A 21,020-nucleotide genomic window follows, 5' to 3' on the forward strand; every position below is an offset into this window, starting at 1 on the left:
TGATTTTGGCCAAGTTTTGGTGAGAAAACTGTTCAGCTGTGAAAAATCCCTTCAAGTTCAGAAAGGTGAAAGCACAGAGAGAAGTGTAGTTTTGGGGATATACACCATGCTTTGTTTTACAGTGCTGAAATGTAAGAACGACATACTTTTGCTCAGTCCAATTCTGTAGGTCTATTGCTATTCTAATTTACTAAGTATCAAATTCTTGCCCTTGTAATGGGACAAAGAAATTACTGTTTTGTGTGTTTATTTACAAAATTCAAGTGGAAATTGCATGTAGTAAAAAATCAGCAATAATCCTGATTTATATATATATATATATATATATTTATATATATATATATTCCATACTGTGATGTTTGGGAGCCTATATGTACGGAACCAGAATCTCTCATGGATTTAAGACACATTTTGTCAGAAAAACATAAAACAGTTTCCATTGCAGCGGTCCACTCCTCAGCCAGGTAAAATTGAAGAGTAGAGTACTCTGAGTTTATGTGCTGAGATTCTGTTAACTTCTGGAAGCTGCTATGATGCTGGAAAGACACTAACAGATCACTAAGCTATAGCTAAAGAAATAAATAAATAGATAGCAAGGTGCCCAAATGAATCCCTTTGTGTCTTATAGATGAGAAATAAGCTCTGTCTTCTGAGTTTATTTTTTCAACCCAAAAGACAAAGCAGAGGGACATGTAGACTGCATGTTCTGCCATGTCGATAGCTCCATTTTGTAGCTCTCAGTTTGAAAAATTCTGTCTGACTGTGGAAACTTGTGCAATATCTCCTACTGAGTGACAGCTGGGAAATAACCTACAGATTGGAAGGTCTAAGGGATACCAATGATTAATGTTACCCCTAAATGGTTTTCGTCTCAGAAACTGCTTAGACCTTACCTTGGAGACCTTCAAGGTCATGTGTTTACATCCAGGCACCCTGCCATGGACCCACCAGTGTGACCTATGTTGATCACTGTTCAGATTTTTCAGACTCAAATTGTTCAAGTCTACAAGGAAACAATTCCTTTATTCTATACTATGCATCTTTATAGTAGCATAATACTGTTTCAGAGAGGTCAAGATAAAGAGAAAAAAAATTAAAAAAGGAAGTATTGGAAGTTTTTTTTTTTATTATTTAAGAGAATGAGTCAAATGTTTAAACATGTTAAATGATTTTTGAGTTGAAAAGAAGTATTCCTCATTAAACAGTAACTAAATATATAGCATATGATGCCATTTTGAATTTTGTTAAGTCAGGCATGAAGCCCAATAAAAACTATGAAAGGATATATAGGTTTCAGTGTTAGTAAAGGACTTTCTATCAGTTAGGAATACAATAGGAATATAAATCTGGCAGCAAGTGTGTTTCTCAGAAAACAAAACAAAACAAAACAAAACACCACCACCAAAAAAAAAGAAAAATCTGATGAAAGGATGTCATTCTGCATTTTTTCTCAGAAGTTTTTTTTTTTTTTTGATTTTTTTTGATTCTTGTAACATTAACAGTGATTGCTCTGTATATTCAACTAGAATAAAGAGGAGACTTTGGACAACTATAAAGACAGCATGGCTAAGATTTAAAATGCTACTGCATGTCTATTTACTTATTTATTTATGTTAAGTAAAGCCCACTCACAGCTCTGAATGTATTTATAGAATAGAAACAAATGTATCTAAATTTTGGATCAGTATTAAATATCTAAGCACTCTGACACTCTTAATTTTCTAGATCATGAATCAATGTTCTAGCTATAAAGGATATTATCACAGAGGCACAACGTGACACAGGCACACATATCTGGGCTGAGATACACAAGATGTGCAGCATTGTACATAGTGACGACTAGAAGCATTTGGATTTTGATAATTCATACTCTTACAGGGAGGAAATATATGATGAAAACAGCATCATTTAAAAATAAATACAAAAATAAATCTGTGTCTGGACCATTTCATATTTTCAGGGTGCAACTGGATTATACTGCATTAAATACATTAACGCATCTTGTCAATGCCAGAGCTGAAACTCAGAGATGGAGTAAAACAGGCACTGGAGATATAAAAAGCAGGAGTCTCAAATCAAGTATGCACAAACCATAGCAGGTTCTGCACAGAGCATGTTACCATTGATGATGAAGAGGAAAAAGTACTCTCAGTTCTAGAGACTTTATTGAGCTGCATCATAGTTATCTGCCACGCCCTGCTTCCTTGTTACCATTTGGGAATGCAAAAGTGACGAGCCTTAAGATGTTGAGGTAACAGTTCCTCAGATTTTTTTTTTTCCTCTCAACGGTAAGCTCTCATCCTACTATATTCTGATAATTCTCCATATAATATAACTCACATAAAATTATATTTATCTCAAGAAAATGTTACCCTGTGTTTTCCCCTTATAACAGTGGGTCTCCAGGACATGCAGAACACAGTTTCATTTAACAGTTGATGATAGCTTTGGCTATGAATATTCAACACAACCTTTAACAGATGTTTTAGAAAATTCCCATCATCTGATTCCAAATGAAGCCTTCATACAGCATGCATGAAACCTGGCACTACAAGCATTTCTGAAAATCTGATTAACATTTCCTAATGACTAGAGAGTTCCCTGAATAGCTATATCTATAGCTCTGTAATGCTAGCAAAGTCCACAAAATACCACCTCCTCTTGTGCTGAGTAGTGCTTTAAATATTTGAAATGCTCAATAGATACACAAGGGGGCTATCCACAGAATTTTAAAGTAACCAAAGTTGAAAAAATATGACCTAAGAATCTTTTCCTTCATTTTATAGAGAAGTTTGCCCATACTTCTTAGACTAAGCCACATACTTCATTTATAAACAAAATTGGAAGTCCTTACTATAGCACCTCACTCATTGGAAGTCCTCACTCATAGCACCTTCCAAAGACTACACAATCTGATGTTCTTTGATCATGATGTAACTGCTATACTTTGATCACTAACAAAACTAAATAAAAGTATATATATATATATATGTTTCCAAATTGATCAACAAGAAAGTTTAAACTCATAAGAAATAGAAGTACCTAGAGAACATGATAGCATGTTAATTAGGATGCTAGTATGGTTGTATAATATTCTGCCTTCATAAGGTAGAACCTTTTACCTTTATAAAAGGTAGAAAGATGACATTTCTTAGAAATAAAGCTCTGTTCATTTCATCTGGGAACAACAGTAGGTACCATAAAGTACCAAGTTATCTCCAAGTCTTAAAAAGTGATTTACATTACAAATTTATTTTAAATCAGGAAACATTTTGATGGAAATTATTTTTCTTCTTCAAAATCTAGATTTTGTACTATGTACTGTTTTTAATTTGATGAAGGGAAGGGAAGGGAAGGGAAGGGAAGGGAAGGGAAGGGAAGGGAAGGGAAGGGAAGGGAAGGGAAGGGAAGGGAAGGGAAGGGAAGGGAAGGGAAGGGAAGGGAAGGGAAGGGAAGGGAAGGGAAGGGAAGGGAAGGGAAGGGAAGGGAAGGGAAGGGAAGGGAAGGGAAGGGAAGGGAAGGGAAGGGAAGGGAAGGGAAGGGAAGGGAAGGAAGGGAAGGGAAGGGAAGGGAAGGGAAGGGAAGGGAAGGGAAGGGAAGGGAAGGGAAGGGAAGGGAAGGGAAGGGAAGGGAAGGGAAGGGAAGGGAAGGGAAGGGAAGGGAAGGGAAGGGAAGGGAAGGGAAGGGAAGGGAAGGGAAGGGAAGGGAAGGGAAGGGAAGGGAAGGGAAGGGAAGGGAAGGGAAGGGAAGGGAAGGGAAGGGAAGGGAAGGGAAGGGAAGGGAAGGGAAGGGAAGGGAAGGGAAGGGAAGGGAAGGGAAGGGAAGGGAAGGGAAGGGAAGGGAAGGGAAGGGAAGGGAAGGGAAGGGAAGGGAAGGGAAGGGAAGGGAAGAAGCACTATTTGACTCTTGGATTCCAAAGAAAATTCTGAGAAATATTATTGCATCATTAACTTAGCTAGTCCTAAAATCTTGTATTAACATAATAGGAATACAAGACAGATATCAAAACAGAAATGACAAGTTTCATCCTTCAGCTGTACTCAGGAGCATCATAAAAGTTTCCAATTGTTTGTTTAACAGAAAATCATCCTTACAACTTTAGGCTAAGTTATGGTTTCCTATTAGTGAAGAAAAAATCTGTAGTATTAAAACATTTTCTGAAGAAAATAGGAAGAAAATATTTATCCTTGAGAAGAAGCAAAATATGATTGTATTGATAGACACAGTCCACCATACTTCATTGCTGTTGATTTAATGGAAGCTTTTACTTTATACTTTAAAAAAATATTTTATTGTATTAAGTATAACATTCAAAATCAAGTAAATAGCTGTTAGGTGAAGAAAGGAAAGGAAGGAAGAATAGCCGCTTAATGTTCCTTAACTGTGTTTAAACTCATGATTGCCCGAAATACAATGACTTTTCTCTTAGTATACCTTATTATGCTGTGTTTTTTTAGCCCTTTTAGAAAACAATTTATTTAACCATTTCCTTTTTCCTCACATAATGCTGTTGCATCTATTCAGCAATTTTGTCTCTGACACAGACACGAACAGGAAAAACCATATACTAAGTGCTTCAAAAGCAAGGCGTAAAAGACATCCAAGCAAAAATATTTAGAATCATGAAAATATTGGGATTATAGCCAAAAAGACCTCTGATTCAGACTCTAAGGCAGTTCCAGTCATCAATGATCCTTGTAGATCACTTTTGCTCACATATATTGGGATAATAAATGCACTATTTTCAAAAGACAGACATAAAACTAGGCATAAATATCTCAGGTGACTGTTTTTGTAAATTAACTGCTGAATCAAAAGCACAACTGAAAATGCAACTTTTCTAATTTTGAATTAGACACAGACACAAAGATTTGATGACAACTTCTTGTAACAGGTTGCATGTTTAATCCACACTTTTTTTCTCTGAGAAATAAAAACAATGTTAGACCGTTGCTGGATTTTCTGACCAAGCTGACTAAAGGATATGTTTTGCACCATTTCATGATACAAGTATAGGGTGAGAGGGCATTCAAACTCTCAGCCATCTTTATCAAAATGATTAATAGTCTTTGCAAACATGTCTAAAACTATATATATCAATAAAATATACATATATATTTTATTAAAAGACTTTATCTACCAAAAATCCAAGCAATTCCTCCAGATTTCTTTGTTTTTCTTTAAATTCATTCACTGCACACATTGATCTAATACTTTTAAGTAATTTAGTTTAATTTACTCCTCCTGTCTCCTAGCTGCTTTGATAACTGTTTTAATGTATATTGACTTTATAAAAGAGAACATGTATTGTTTTTACCTTTGCTTCAATTTGTTTAGTATCTGTGTTTTGAAACAAGAATTTGATTTTGCTCTTCCCGTCATCTGAAGAACCTTTGAGCTGGGAAAACTTGTACCTCCAAAGTACAGCCTAGAGGAAAAAAAAAAAAAAAAAAGCACAAGCAAGTCAGTGTACTTATTATGGTAAACTGTAATAGAAACAGCTGATCTCCTTCTAGGGGAACTTTTAACCTCCCAGTGGTACATAATTAAACCAACTGAATATTACATATGAATGTAGCATACTTTAGCAGTGTCTGATTGAGATCAGTCAGACTACATTTGTGAAATGTACTCTGAAATCCCTTTAACTATATTTAATCCAAATCTGTCACGCCAGAAGCCAAAGATTTTTCCTCTGAAGATCTGTGGATTCCCCGAGCCATCTGAAGCAATAACCTGTCACAAAATTCCTCTTTTTCTTTTCACAGGAATAATGTTATTAATAATAATAATCTAGTTGTATTTCCATAAAGTATATATCAAATTAAAAACAAATATCATATTTAAAATGACAAATAACAAAAGGAAACCTTGTAATGAGAAGTCATTTTCAGTTTACTTATGAAATCTCTGATCAGAAATTTAAGCAGATCATAAATTCTAAACATTAGTGGCCATTCAAGTCCTTAAATTATTAATTGCATTGCGTCATGTTGAAAAAAACACAGATTTCTCTACAGAATAAACATAGAATTAAAATATATATATAATTTATCTAGAAAAATGTCTGTTTATTATATATAATGTGGATTTACATAGAAAAACTGCTTTTCAAACTCTATTTTGTCTAGAAGTGGCAATGAGCTGTTTATTATAAATACTTTCAGCCTCATTAAAAGATATTTTCTCCTGCAGGTATTTTGAAGCAGTAGCATTTTTCATTGTGATTTCAGTATTATTTCACATAATTATAAGGTCATCCTCACTCATATTGTGCTGCTGCTTTTAGGAGACATTAATTTCACATGCATTGGACTTTATTTATTTTATTCTTTTGCTGCTGGTTTGTAAGTAAATGAATTCCTTTCAGTGGCTTAGCATGAGACTTCCATCTCTGTCTTTTGACTATATGTATTAAATGATTTAATATATAGTTGATATTGAACAGAATATGAGAGAGGTCAAATTCTCAACTTTCCTGAGCACAGGAAGGTCCCTTTGCTTCAGGATGTGTTGATTTCTTTATGCTAATAAGCTGCAAAAATCTCCAACATGCATCAAGTTAAAGTTTGCTACATTTATAATCGTCTAAGTAGATGGAGGAGGCGGGGAAAAGGGACAATATCTTAACTGTGTACAGTACACAATGCAAGATTTATTTTCCAGTAGTTGAAATTGAAGTTTGTAATTGTATATAACAAAAATTCTGTGTATATTTGTCCGTTTATAGTAAAAAAATAAGCTCAGCACCGCTTTCGTTCTCCACGTGTATGTGACGGGTGAGCTCTCATCTACCATAAACAGAGTTAAAGACATTCTGTTTCAGATAAACTAGAGGAATTTGGCAACTTATGTGAAACTATATCATATTTGTTTGATTTGCTGTCCTCCTGAGCACACCACTCTGTGCTACTGCGAACAGAATAGCTTCCTTGATCTCTAAATGTGTGCAATTCCTTTCAGCTGGTTTAATAATGACATTTGTTTATGTGCTGTGGATAATGAGTTTAAAAAACAAACAAACAAACAAAAAACAGTATACCACTCAGGTGGTTATACTTCCTACCTACATAGTAACCTCTATTTTTACGGGCCTATGTTACTCCACAAATCTTGTCAGAAAATCAAGACTACATCCTTTCCACAGGAACACCAAAGCTATTTAAGCATGTCATTTCCTAAATGAGAAACATAAAGGTCAATGATCATCTCTTTATCTCAGGAGAACCACAAAGAAATGTACTAATCCCTTTCTCTTTGCTGATGTATGGGGAGGCCAGGAGAGAGGTGCAGTTGTAACAAGGATCCTCAGTTGGGCAGTCAAAATCCTGGGGTACCTGGCCTATTCTAATTCAGATTACGTCTGAGTGAAAATGAAGGATGCACAGAACTGCCACACTTTTGCATTTCCCATGTAATTTTGCTACTCACTTCATTTGCTACTCACTTCACTCAGATGACAGAGAATCATAGTCATACCAAACCACAGGCATGGTTCAGGAACACATTTCAGTTTATGCATAATTTGAGTATTGAGTCCTACTTAGCAATGGCTTTTAAGTACATTGCAAAATCAGGCTTGTAGTGTGGAGGGACAAAATCCTTCTAGAGACTACTCCCAACAAGATTGCACTTCTTACTTCAGGATATCAAAACAAGTTCCGAGAACTGACATCTCAACAGCATACTTTGCAAAGAGTATTAAACCCTCTTCATCTAAAGTGTAAAGATTAAAAAGGCCATTGACTATGCATGAAATCATTCAGAAATGAAAGAACTATCTGTTTCTTTTGAGTGGTCTTCAACAAATTGCACACATTTTTTTCCAAAGACACCCACATGAGGGAGGAACCTTTTTATAAAAATAAGATTGGGGAAAATGCTGTGAGTTTTAAGTTATTAAGTCAGGAAAACAACATATTTGTAACACTAAAACGAGTCATCCTGCCTATTTCTTTTGTTCTAGAGAGAGAATTTCTGAAGGACAATTCCTTCATCCTGGTTTGAACTGGGATGAATAGTATTCATCCCAGTTCCTCCTGATACACTCTGGATGTGTATGCACCTCTTTGTTACATCAGAAATGTAAAAAGTAGCTTAAACTAGATGTCCAAATTCTAGCTAGCTAAAGTGAGGTGAATTAATTAAGCATATATTCAGTAAGACCCATTTAACTACTGAGAAGCTAAATGCTGTGCTGCATGGCCAGAACTGCACATTTCATGTGTAAAAGATGTACAAGATGCAGAATGATGTGACCCAGCAGTCAGACCACTCTTAAAACGTGGTACATTAGGGAACCCTGTGTTACTTTCTCTTGTGGTTTCATGTGTTCATTTTTAAGACCTGTTTGTTTTTTTTCATTACTGCAAAATGCTCAAGCAGTGAACAGGGATTAGACCTACCCTTTTTCAGTGACTACCTCATAGTGACAAACTATAAAGAAGAAGCAAGACCTACATGCCTAAATGCCCAGTTTCACAGAGATGTGCAAATACATTGCTGACATAAACACGAGAGGCAGAGTTTCACATTCTGTTATTTTTCATGTTTCCTATGGTCTTATTTCAGTGTCACAGTGCTCATTGTGACTGCTTTGAATACTAATTTTAAAGGCTAATTCTCCTGCATAAGGAATACACATCCCTGGGGATACTGGTCTATACCACTGGATGATTTTTCCATGTTTTTGAGCATCACAATTCTTCAGAACTGTTTGCTAAGTGCTTGCCTCAGAGAATTAAATTAGGTTGAATTAATTTTGTACAAATATATATATTTATGTATAGACTGACTTTTGAGCAATAAGTACATTTGTAAAACATGTTGGCTTTTTGAAAAATTATCAAAGAAATGAAGCGTGTGTCATATAAATTATTCTTAAATCAGTTTTTATGAATCATTTGTAATGGAAGTATTTAGTGGTCTGAATGTGTGTTGTTACTGAGCTCAACACTTTATAATACATTCTGACAGGGTTTCTTTTAGTTAATAAAAATAGCCTGTTCCTTTCTTTGTAAAATCTTCAGTAATTGTGCACATAGCCTACATCACTAAGAGTTTTTTACAGGACTGTGTATACTATTTTTAAGAAGCAGAGTATTTCGTTCACCCTGAAATAAATTTAACATGTGAACCAAGTGGCAATTCATTTCAAAGCACAAACTATAGTGTTTTTTGGTTTTTTTAAAGAGTCTTTGGTGAATGCTGACATCAACTGCTAGTGAGGACCCTGAGACACCTCTGAAGTCAAGGCACAAAATCTTATCATGTCTTGATGGAGGTTGATGATAAGGACTCAATATATACTATTTATCAGTATGCCTTAGTTCCCTTTGAAAGGGAAATCTCAGCCTGTGATTAGAGACAGAACTTATCAGTAACAGTAAGCACTCTGATTTAGACACTGGAGACTGAGATTATTGTATATACTGAAAATACTATCAGCTTCACAATTTGAATACATCCATTATGATCATGGAAAATATGACAAAGTTACATCCATGTATGGAGAGAAATGCATTGTAAGACAATCCCATTGAGCCAATATGGTATGCAGCATGCGTAACATTGAAAATAACCAAAAGAGATACATACTTTCCCCAACTGTTACTCATAGATCACTTAGGCTGCATTTTACATTTTATAACACTTGAAAAAATTAATCTCAAAGAATATAAGAATGTAATGCAAACAGATGAACAGTGCAGAAGAGCTGACAAATTAGGTGTAAGACCTCTCATCAGTTGATATTGCATTACTGTAATCAAAAAAATCATCAAAAAGTGATATCTTCATTGAAATTAATAGGATTTTTGTTTATTTATTTATTTATTTATTTATTGGACATACTTGGGACCAAGATTCTCCACGATAACATTTTAATGAGAAATATTTTATTTACAAATAATTATTTAGGACTTATTTACTCTAGTATTTGTAGTAAAATTACTATTACTTTCTGCAAGTATTATTTTGTTACAATTACCCAAGGATGTTCTCTGCCTGCATATTTTTGTTTTATAGATAGGACATCAATGCAATACAAAAATGGTACATGGAAGAAAAGCTGTTGACTTCAGTACCCATAACAGTTTGCTGTAGTTCTCCACAGTCACAGAGATGAAGGGAAATTATGTTGTTTCTTTTCCTAGCACTGGTGCTAAATCTAGAACACATATTCTGCAAGGGACCTCAGAAAATATTTTCATGACTGTATCACATGACAGTTTGCTACTCATTGCTGTCATTTCAGAATGCTGAACTAAACTGCATTTTAAATTTTGATGAGATATCACTTTTTCTGAAGATACAATGAAAGAAAATTGGTTCTCTAGATAATTGTACCACAAAACTGTGAAATGCATCTTTATATAGGTACGATTGGGAATGTTGGTTAGTTTTCGGTTTTGTTTTTGGTCAAGGGGCTTAAGTTACCCTACACAGCGACTGAATTACCAAATAAAAAAATAAATATCCATCTTTGTATTTTTATTTGCCATACTCCAAGGAATATACATAGAAATTGGACTGCCTGCCTAGTCCGTGACTCCGTAATAGATATATGATTTAACAAGGATATACTAACATGCATTTTGCATCAGCACCTGGGAAGAAAAGCTATATTTTGTCAATACGAGAGTCTCCAACCGGAACAGAATTAATTTATGTCCTATGGCTTCATTGAAGTTTATTGCCAAAGTATTTTACCTCTTCTATATTGGATTATGCACTGTGAACCAGTTCTGTTCTTGCAAGAAGTCAATGTACACTTACTGAGCTCATGAAATAGTTTTTGCACTTTACACTGCAACTGCATCATTTCACCTGTCAATGTGCATCACCAAATATGGATTTTCTCTGGACTCTTCATTGACATGAATAATAAAGTTTTTATTATGTAGTAGCAAAAGAAGTTTGGTCTTCAGTAGGATGCTTGGAAACAAACTGGAAGTCTGTCAGTATTTTAAAATGGCTAGAAAGCTACATCTCAGACCACCTATAAATGATGAAGTAAATAAAGAAACAAGCTTTATTAAGAGAGTGAATTTCAGAGGTCACTTTTCAGATGCTAGTTTTAATAAAGAATTTGTTGTCTCTTCCTTCATATCTTCACAAACTGGAGCTGTATTTTCCACCACTGCCTTCTTTTTTCTTGACACTCTCACTGATTAAGTCATGCTTACCTTCAGCTTTCTAAGGCAAACTTTTATACTGTGTATGTTACAGAATTATTCTAGATTTCAGTGGACACCTTTCAAGCTATTTTTTTTTTCTCATCTGACTAAGATAAATGATACTCCTACAAGTCAAACTAAATCAAGTGCAGATGCCCTGTGGATCTCTATTTTCAAGAATAAAAGTAATTGGGTCTTTGATCACCTGGGATACACCTTAATTTGGCTATTTGTCTCATATCTAATTGAGAAAGATTGCATCCTTGCAAAGTGACACTTTGGTCATACTGACAGCAGCAGTAGGGAACTGAAGGAAACTGAGCAGGATTAAGATCTCGGTCATGCTCAGTTCTGCTGTGTTGCCAGTCTCTGGAGAGTGTCTTACTTCAAAAGAATTATGGTCCAAGGCAATTTCCTTTGTCAACTACTGTGGCTTTATAACTGTAAGGGGAAAGAAAAAGGAGGATGCAGAGGATAAAGAATAAAAATGAGACAAAGGAAAACAGCAAGAAAGTCATCCCTGATAAAATAACTGGCTCTGTCAATTACTGAAGTTACATTGAATGTTAAGACTATAGTTTATTTGCTTAGTACTGATGGATGATCTACCAACATTTGTTTGTTTGTCTCTTAGGTATGAAACATGACTGTATGAACTATGCTTGACTGCTTATATCAAAGCTATAGTAGCTGTTTATTCAGCATTTCAATTTCTAAGTCTGGAATAAATATTTGTTCACAAGAGTTACATTATTAAATCTTTAACCTGAAGTGAGCCTGGTACCCTTCTGTCTTCTCTATTTATGAACATTGTTTGTAAAAAATCAAGTTTTGTTTTTGTTTTTTTTTTTACACATTTTTATTTCAATATGTGGTATGTATATTAGCTGAATGAAGGGACAGACATTCAGGTATGTATCCTTAGAAAAGATGGTTTGCTCCTACCGAAATTCAAAGAAATTCTGTTCTATGTTACATAGTAGACATTTTCTATGAAAAAAAAAAAAAGAAAAAAAAAGATATTTGCAATGCTCTTTATTGTTTACAGTGTATTCTCTTTTTTGATTAAGTGTGTAACGTGTTTGAGAGAAAAGGGAAACAGGTACATTGAGCTTTGTTGATATGCAACTTGTGGGCCATTATGCAGCCTTTTGTTACTTTGTTCTAGCATCATCATATAATTCAGCAGCACTTTAATTTATTTTCAGTCCTTTAAGGCATGATTTTTTTCTCTTCTGACAAATGTGCATTTTTGACTGCCACATTAATGAGCAGTAAATGTGATGGAGTGCAGACAGCACTTTGCATAGGTAGGTACATCGTACTCTACACTCACATAAACACAAACTTTTTTACAAGATATGATATAAATATGCAAAGTATGGAGAACAAATGTAATGAATATGTCAGTTTAAACAGAAATATATTTAATATTATATATATATAATATATATATGTATATATACATGTCTATGTATATACACCAGCACACATCTATGGTTGGAGAGTAGCCAATTTTTGTGAGAATCATGTCAAAAATAAGTTAGCGAATGCCACATGAGTAAGTACTTTTACACATTGTATCACCTTCAGAATAGTAGTTAGATGAACTTCTGTTCTGAACAAGTCTTAGGCTTTTGGATCTATCGATCTATCCATGTCCATCCTCAATTGTTGAGGTGGCTACACTCGCACAAAACCTTATTCTTAAAACACTTATCATAGTCTATGTATATGTCCATACCTAACATAAACCATCACAAAGAATTTCATTTGGTCATTATAACATTGGGGTCTACATAGAATCGTGGAACTATCAAACAACTTTGGTTGGAAGGGACCTTAAAGATCATCTAGTTCACACCCCTGCCATGGCGAGGGATGCCACCCACTAGGTCAGGTTGGTCAAGACCCCATCCAACCTGGCCTTGAACACTTCCAGGTACGAGGCATCCACAGCTTCTCTGGGAAACCTGTTCCAGTGCCTCTCCACCCTCTGAGTAAAGAATTTCCTCCTAACATCTAGTTTAAATCTCCCCTCTTTTAATTTAAAACCATTCCCCCTTGTCCTGTCATTGTCTGCCTAAGCAAAAAAAAATTGCTTTCCATCTTTTTTAAAGCCCTCTTTAAGTACTGAAAAGCTGCAATGAGGTCTCCCTGGAGCCTCCTCTTCTCCAGGCTGAAATTCCCCTGCTCTTTCAGCCTTTATTCATCAGCAAGGTGCTCCAGCCTCTGTTGAAGCAGCCCAGGATGCAGTTGGCCTTCTGGGCTGCAAGCGCACACTGCTGGCTCATGTCGAGCTTTTAATCCACCAGAACCCCCAAGTCCTTCTCTGCAGGGTGGTTCTCAATGAGTTCTTCTCCCAGTCTGTACTCCTGTCTGGGATTGCTCTGACCCAGGTGCAGCACTTTGCACTTTGCCTTGTTGAACCTCATTAGGTTCACGTAGGCCTACTTCTCCAACCTGTCCAGGTCCCTTTGGATGGCATCACTGCCTTCTGTTGTATTGACTGCACCACCCAGCTTAGTGTCATCAGCAATCTTGCTGAGGGTACACTCGATCCCGCTGTCTATGCCATTGACAAAGACATTAAACAGTACTGGTCCCAGGACAGACCCCTGAGGGACACCACCTGCCTCCAGCTGGACATAAAGCCATTGACTCTGGGTGCAGCTTTCAAGCCAATTCCTTATCCAGTGACTGGTCTACCCATCAAAACCGTACCTCTCCAATTCGGAGATCAGGATGTCATGTGGTACCATGTCAAGGCTTCATGCCTTGCACAAGTTCAGGTGGATGACATCAGTCAGTCTTCCCTTGACAACTGACGAAGTTACTCCATCATAGAAGGCCACCAGATTGGTCAGGCATGATTTGCCTTTGGTGAAGCCATGCTGGCTGTCTTGGATCACCTCTTTGCACTTGCCTTGACATTGCTTCCAGGAAGATCTGTTCCTTGATTTTCCCAGGCACAGAGGTGAGGCTCACCAGTCTGTAGTTCCCCAGGTCCTCCTTTATACCCTTTCTAAAAATGGGAGTGGTTTCTCTTTTTCCAGTCACCAGGGACTTCATCCAACTATTGGGACTTTTCAAATATGATGGCATCTGCATCATCCAGTTCCCTCAGGACGCTGGGTTGCATGTCATCAGGCCCCCTGTTCATTTTAATCAGGTGGTCTCAAATCTGCTCTTTGCTTACAGTAGGAGACTTTGCTCCCCCAGACTTCATCTACAGGTTCAATCATGATAAATATATAGTGATTATGTGCCATGATTTTGAATTACTTTAAGATACTGTAAGGTCAGAGTTAAAGTCAAGTATTATGTACAGGCAAATTCTTGGGTGCCTCTGACCATTGTAGTAGTTTCCATTGTACCACGCTTCTTCCCTTCATCATCCATACTACGAAATAGAAGATGCTTGGTGCAGAAGTCTTTGTGAGACAGTCTACCTCTGACACTCTCGAGGAGTAACTGAATGCTAATTGAAACCAATAACTGGAATGACTGACAGACAAGCTGGAAAAAGAAAAAAAAACATAAAGCATGCCTCAAATACTGTTGTGGCATTTCCTTCCTGATGATGAGTGCAGCTTAGTAATGTTCTAAGATACAAAGCAAGGAATCTAAACGAGGATGTGCCAGCTCAGCCTCACCATATTTAAATCCAGAAAAAATACATATGTATAGATCCACATACTTTGCAGATAGAATGAATTAAGAGTAATGGTAAATGGTGAAAATATAAAGTCACAGAATCATGGAATGGCCAAGGTTGGAAGGGACCTCTGAAGATCATCTAGTCCAACCCCCCTGCTGAGCAGGATCACCTAGAGCATGCTGTGCAGGATGGCATCCAGGCAGGTTTTGAATATCTCCGGAGAAGGAGACTCCACAGCCTCTCTGAGCAACCTGTTCCAGTGCTCTGTCACCCTCACACTAAAGAAGTACCCTCTTATATACAGCCGGAACCTCCTGTGCTTCAGTTTGTGCCCATTGCCTCTTGTCCTGACACTGGGCACAACTGAAAAGAGACCGTCTCCATCCTCTTGACACCCTCCCCTCAGATATTTATACACATTGATGAGGTCTCCCTTCAGTCTTCTTTTTCCAGGCTAAACAGGCCCAGTTCTCTCAGCCTGTCCTCGTACAACAAGTGCTCCAGTCCTCTAATCATCTTAGTAGCCCTCCTCTGAACTTGATCCAGTAGTTCCATGTCCCTCTTGTACTGGAAAGCCAGTTTATGATAATGATTCTGATGATATAATAAATGTTTCTACGATTTTATGATTCTAATTGTTGCAACTGGTAAGTCCGCCCTGGAGGTTTTCTCTTCATATTAGCCAGACTATTTTTTCTATTATTCAGATGATTTTCTTCAGAGTATGTTAGATTAAGAATTTTTAAAACATCAACACTAATTTTATCAATCTGATTTCTTCAAGACTAGTTATCTCAGCTGTCATTTAACAGTGGAAGTCTCATTTTAGACGTAACTGGTTGATACTTATTCTTGAGAATGCTAAGAAATGTCATATAGGTTTATAGAAAAGGTCCATCCTATAGAAAAGATCCCCATATCTTGTTCTTGAGAATGATCACAAACCAACATGTGGGGAAGAGTAAAAGGAAGGAATGCCTATACAGTATCTCCTTCTAACTCACTTGCAACTTCCAAAGATCTGCAACTCAGAAGATTTCATAAAACTAATGTTGCTTGTCCATTTAAAGATAGTCTGATTTAATGATCTGTCCTTCAAGTGACTTGTCCAAGACCCCTTCATCTTCATTAAAATATTTTGTAACTGTAATAGTATTCTGCAAAGAGTAAAAGCTGGACTGAATGAGTTACCTGACGTTGAACTCTAAAGTCTATATAATATGGCTTAAAGTTCAGCACTAACTCAAAGAGGAGAAGTTGAATTTGGTATGAGTAATGGGAAAACAATAGAAGTGAACATGTAGCAAAAGAGTCATAACTGCTACTGGCAGACAATTTATTCAGATGTTCTATTTTTAGGTGTATTTTGGGAGTGATTAAATCCATGACCTAACACGATTTCTGTACTACAGTGACTTATGAAAGATAATAGTTTGTACATTTTTTTCCAAATATTAAGTGTAAAAAGCCACACAATTTATAAGCAATTGGATGTAATTTTTTTTTCTTCTATCATGACCAGTATGATATTTTAAGTAGCATTTTTGTCTTTAATCCCAAGGTTGTTAATTCATGTGAAAATTGCTAGGACATTCATACAGTCTTAATTTACAGATGGATATGTATGTATTCATATGATATTGATAATTTAATTAAAATTTTATTCATGTTTTCCTTGTCCTACAAACTGGTTTCCATTTTTCATTTTTTTTCACTTCTTTATTGCAAAGCAATTTTGAACTCCTGCTTTATATGAACTCCTTCACAGGTGGAGAAATACTATTTTTAATTTATGTAACTAAATATTTCTAGTTTATATTTCAGTTTACATGCATTTAGCAGTACTGTTAAACAACATTACCAGCCAAGACACAACCACAACCTACACCTGCCATCATGATAATGAAGATATGTAAACAAATTTTTGGCTCAGAAAATTGCACTCTTTATCTTTCCATAAAATGATGGAGAGTACGTAATGGTTTTCCTATTTAGGTACTCATTAAAATGGATTAGTATGTGGCATTTCTCTGGTATGTGTGCTAACAGATCATGCATTTTTAACACAGTGCCTTTATCACAAGCTGTGCTCTCTGCTTGCCTGTTTTTCTGTATCAAAGAAAAACAAAACAAACCCTGAAACCATCAAGATTCCCTGTGTACTGATGCCTAAGCTTTACAAGCATTAGTTTCTCCCTCCATGCAGGAAAGTAAAACCCACTTTTATAAGAAAAACTAGCAAGCAGTAAAGCGATATTTATTTTATCAGTATCAAATACAACAAGAAAAACAGAGAAAATGTGGACTGCATGGGTGGAAAACGTGGAAGGAAAACTAGGAGATAAGTGTAACCTAGAAAAATGGGATTTTTTTTTTTCCAGTGGAAATCACTTGTGCTGCAACATACAGCTCCTTTTCTTTGGATGAATTTGACAGATCAGCAGGAGTCCCCTGCTCCTCCCTTCAGTCTGTATGGAAGTGCAGTGATTAAGTGGTACCACCTGAGAGAGATTGTTAAGGCTGGTTTAGGTCCAACAAGTGTTTTATGGGCTATTATCCACTGCAATGGTAGAAAGTGAGAAGAAGGAGGACCAGTACAGTCTGTCAATTGCAGATGATGCACTACTCTTTCTCTTGCTGCAACAGTCCATTCACTACAACAAAAAATGTCTTTCCTCCTATTTGTGAAGTATTGTATCCTCGTCCCTTCTGTCCACATAATGCCTATGAAGTCCTTCCCATCCCAAAGGAAATTCCACCACACATCTGCTACCCTTTCACACCCAGGTTAAACCTCTTTCAGATTCTGTAAACATGTACTGCTTCAATAGTATTTAGATCTCAAAATCCCACTAAATATGGTTAGTGCCTGACTTAAAATTTCAGAACTTTTTGGATGCCAAGCTTGGATGCCACCCCAGAAGGATCAGCTTCATTCTGTGGTTTCATGACTTTAAAGACAAGGGGGAGAGGAAACTGAGTAAAATTGACTCATATTTTTATAATGCATTAAGATCCTTCCTCAAGTTTGAGAGACCTGGAAGATGGAAAATTCCTTCTTAGCTTTTCTCTGGTTGTCATCAAGTGACCAAAGCTTCATTCCAGTTGTCTTGCATTGTGGATCTTCTGATACTTTGTTGTGCACTGTGGTTTTAGTTTGAGAAGGGAAGAAAGTATTGTTTCTACCAGGTAGGGTTGAAACACTACCTAGCTACCTAGTCAGATCTCTTCTGGCTTGAAGTGGAAGTTAGATGGCAATTTTTTGAAGCATTTATTTTAGTGTTGGAGTTCATCATGTATTTTTAATAATACCCATGTGAGCTGGTGGGGGAGCATGGGGCAGCAAGAAGAGGAGGGCAGAACAGCTAAGTGCAAATCTGTTGTCAAAGCTAACAATTGCTTCAGTGTTTCAGTAGTCAATTTTAATACATGAAATACTGTTCTGCTTTTTGCTATCAAATAATAATAATAAAAAAGTATTTGGCAAAGAAGAGCAAAGGAGAATCTGTATTATAAATAATATTGTTCAGTAAAATGATGTCTCCAGAAATCTTGTATGACTGGAAAGACATAGAGACTTATTTAAGAAAGCAGCACACTGAACTTACTAGATCCTTACTAGAGCTTTTTTCTATATCTGGAAATCCACTGTACATTTCCTGAGGACATACTGAAGGAGTACCACACCATTCAGCCATGCTTACATGTATAAAGGCAATTGTGCTTGTACTTTGCAACTTTAAATTTGGTCTGTGTTTGTACTGTAGATAACGTCTTCAAAAGTCTTACCAGAATCAGAGCTGTGCAAGAGCTTTAGAGGAGACGCAAATCACCTTCATACAAAAGCATTGCTATAGTATTACTGGAGAGTGGGGGGAAACCTATACAATCTTTTTTGAACTACTGTACTTTATTTCTGTTGCACTGATCTTTTATGTAATTCCTCCGAAGTTGACAGTCACGTATTCCACTGATGAAGCATACAAGACTGTTTGCTTGATAAATATATATATATACATACAAGAATTTGAATTTCAAATTCACCACACCTTGTGCAAACAGCAGATTGAAGTGGGAAGAATAAAGTGCTGATCAATGGACTAACATGTTCAGAAGGATTGACTTAAGCTATAGGATAGGAGCATGTACTGGAGAGACAAGGGTATTTTTAACAATTGCTAGTGGGAACTGTCACCTACAGAATCTCCAATGAAAACAGGAACTGAAGAGAAGTGGAACTCAGAAAAAAATATTTCATGTTCTTCCATATCAGCAGTGTCTAGTAGTGTCTAGGCTGCAGCAATACAACCTGATTACATTTCAGTATTTTTTAGCAATTAGTGCAAATGCAAACATACTTAGGTCATCAGTGATTTTACCGAGATTTGGACCTGCATTAATATAATGTAGAAATTGATGGCATATTAATCACTTGACATAGCAAATTGTTTCACCAATTGTACAGAGCATTTTTAGGGCTGTTAGGAAAAACATGAGATATATAGGCAGTGGTTGAATTGAATGGCTGTCCTTTCTGGATTCTGCACAATGCTGATAGAGGAGTCAGGCAGTAGAAGTATACTTCAACACAGACATTTGTATGATTATATTTCTCTTTTTTACAGACAACTGAAGAAAAATGTCTAAAAATATATATATTGGGAATTGCTGTAATAACACACATACTCATGCAACAGGAAAACAGAAAGGTTCTTTTTAAAGCTTATATATCACCTTGAATCCAAGCAGATTATTTCCTCTCAAAAACCAGGACGCAACAGTGGAAGAAATATCAAACTGAATCAGTCTGGGCTTTCATGTGAAATTAAAGAATGAAGACTTTGTCTCAGGTTGACATTGGTATTGACTTTTCAGTAACGCACATAACAGAATACAACTTCTCACATCATTTAGAAAATCACCCCAAGTTTAAACTAAAGCACAAGAGTTGACATAAGATGATCCATTACAACAGTAAAAAGAAATATATTTTAAGGACGTACTATTTATCCCAAATTATATGAAATTAGGAGGAATTATAGTAACATAATGTAAAAAAATCCTAGACCTTTACCTTTGTGGCAGCATCAAAACAGACAAAGCCCATGCTGAAGTCAATGGTAAGTCCCATAAGATGACTCTCCAAAACACAGGCATATGTCTTGCACTGTAAAAGGAAAATCAGAGAAGGCAGTTAACATAGAACATATTTCTTCAATTTCTTTCTAGAACCGGAATTTCTTTGTCTTTGTTTTAATGCACATATATCTCAAAATTAATATCTGGAAAAAAAAAGTCATTTGTGTGTAAATAGGCAAATTTACTGCAGGTATATCTTATATCAGACAATTTATATCAGTGATGAAGGTTTCTAAGAAGTGTAAAAAGAGGCTTTGCTTCCATTTAGGAAAAAATAAATTGGAATCAGAATTACCTCAGCGGTTTACCAACAACAACTGTTAAAAGGAACGTTTCATTGTTTTTGAACATTCATATTCACTTTGGAATCCAATAACTTCCTCTAATATTGCAATATTCAGCTTTTTAGGAAAAAAAAAAGTATTTGTAAAATTTGGTATGCCGTTTATTGTGCTTTTGTGTCATAATAAATTTCAGTGAAAAGTTTCAGACCATGTAACAGCTGACATAATCTTATGAAATGCTTTTTATACTGTCACTAGTGGATCAATACATCTCGAAGGTTTCTATGAGAAATCTTAAAATCCTGAAAGACTTTCTCATTGTATGATTTCTTAAAACATATGTGACTATTTATTTCCGTAACATTATGTTTCAACACATGTTGTGAGACATCTATGATATTTTCAGGATCAAAAGTATTGCTTTTCCTGAAGACTGACTTCAGATACAAAACTTTAAGCTAGCACTGTTCACCATAAAAGAATGTGAAAATTTTAAAACATTTTCAGTTCTTTAAGTAAGTTTTTAAAGAAATTATTTCTATCTTATAGAAATGTTACCTTCTGGATTAAATTTAATCATAGTTAATTTCTTTCTATCTTGCTGTAGACATCATATGTACCAAATGAGAACAAAGACTTCCATTGTTCTATGTTTAAAAAATATATATATATATAAACTATTATCATGGACACAATGTAACTAACTACATTATCAGAATTAAAAACATATCCTTTATTAATCTGGGCCTTTTGATGTCA

The 21,020-nt window shown here is 35.8% G+C and overlaps 1 protein-coding gene across 1 annotated transcript in view; it reads right to left on the reverse strand.

Moving 5' to 3' along the window:
- The window catches only part of SNTG1 (syntrophin gamma 1), a 373,437-nt gene that overhangs the window by 7,297 nt on the left and 345,120 nt on the right, over positions 1-21,020 (reverse strand). Inside the window, exons 16-17 of the mRNA XM_083823020.1 lie at positions 19,913-20,005; positions 5,318-5,428 (exon numbers count right to left, since the gene is read on the reverse strand). Coding sequence (XP_083679146.1) covers positions 5,318-5,428; positions 19,913-20,005 — 204 coding nt within the window. The remainder of the gene's footprint in view (positions 1-5,317; positions 5,429-19,912; positions 20,006-21,020) is intronic.

The sequence above is a fragment of the Anser anser genome (assembly GCF_964211835.1).
Source record: "Anser anser genome assembly, chromosome: 2".
Lineage (NCBI taxonomy): Eukaryota > Metazoa > Chordata > Aves > Anseriformes > Anatidae > Anser > Anser anser.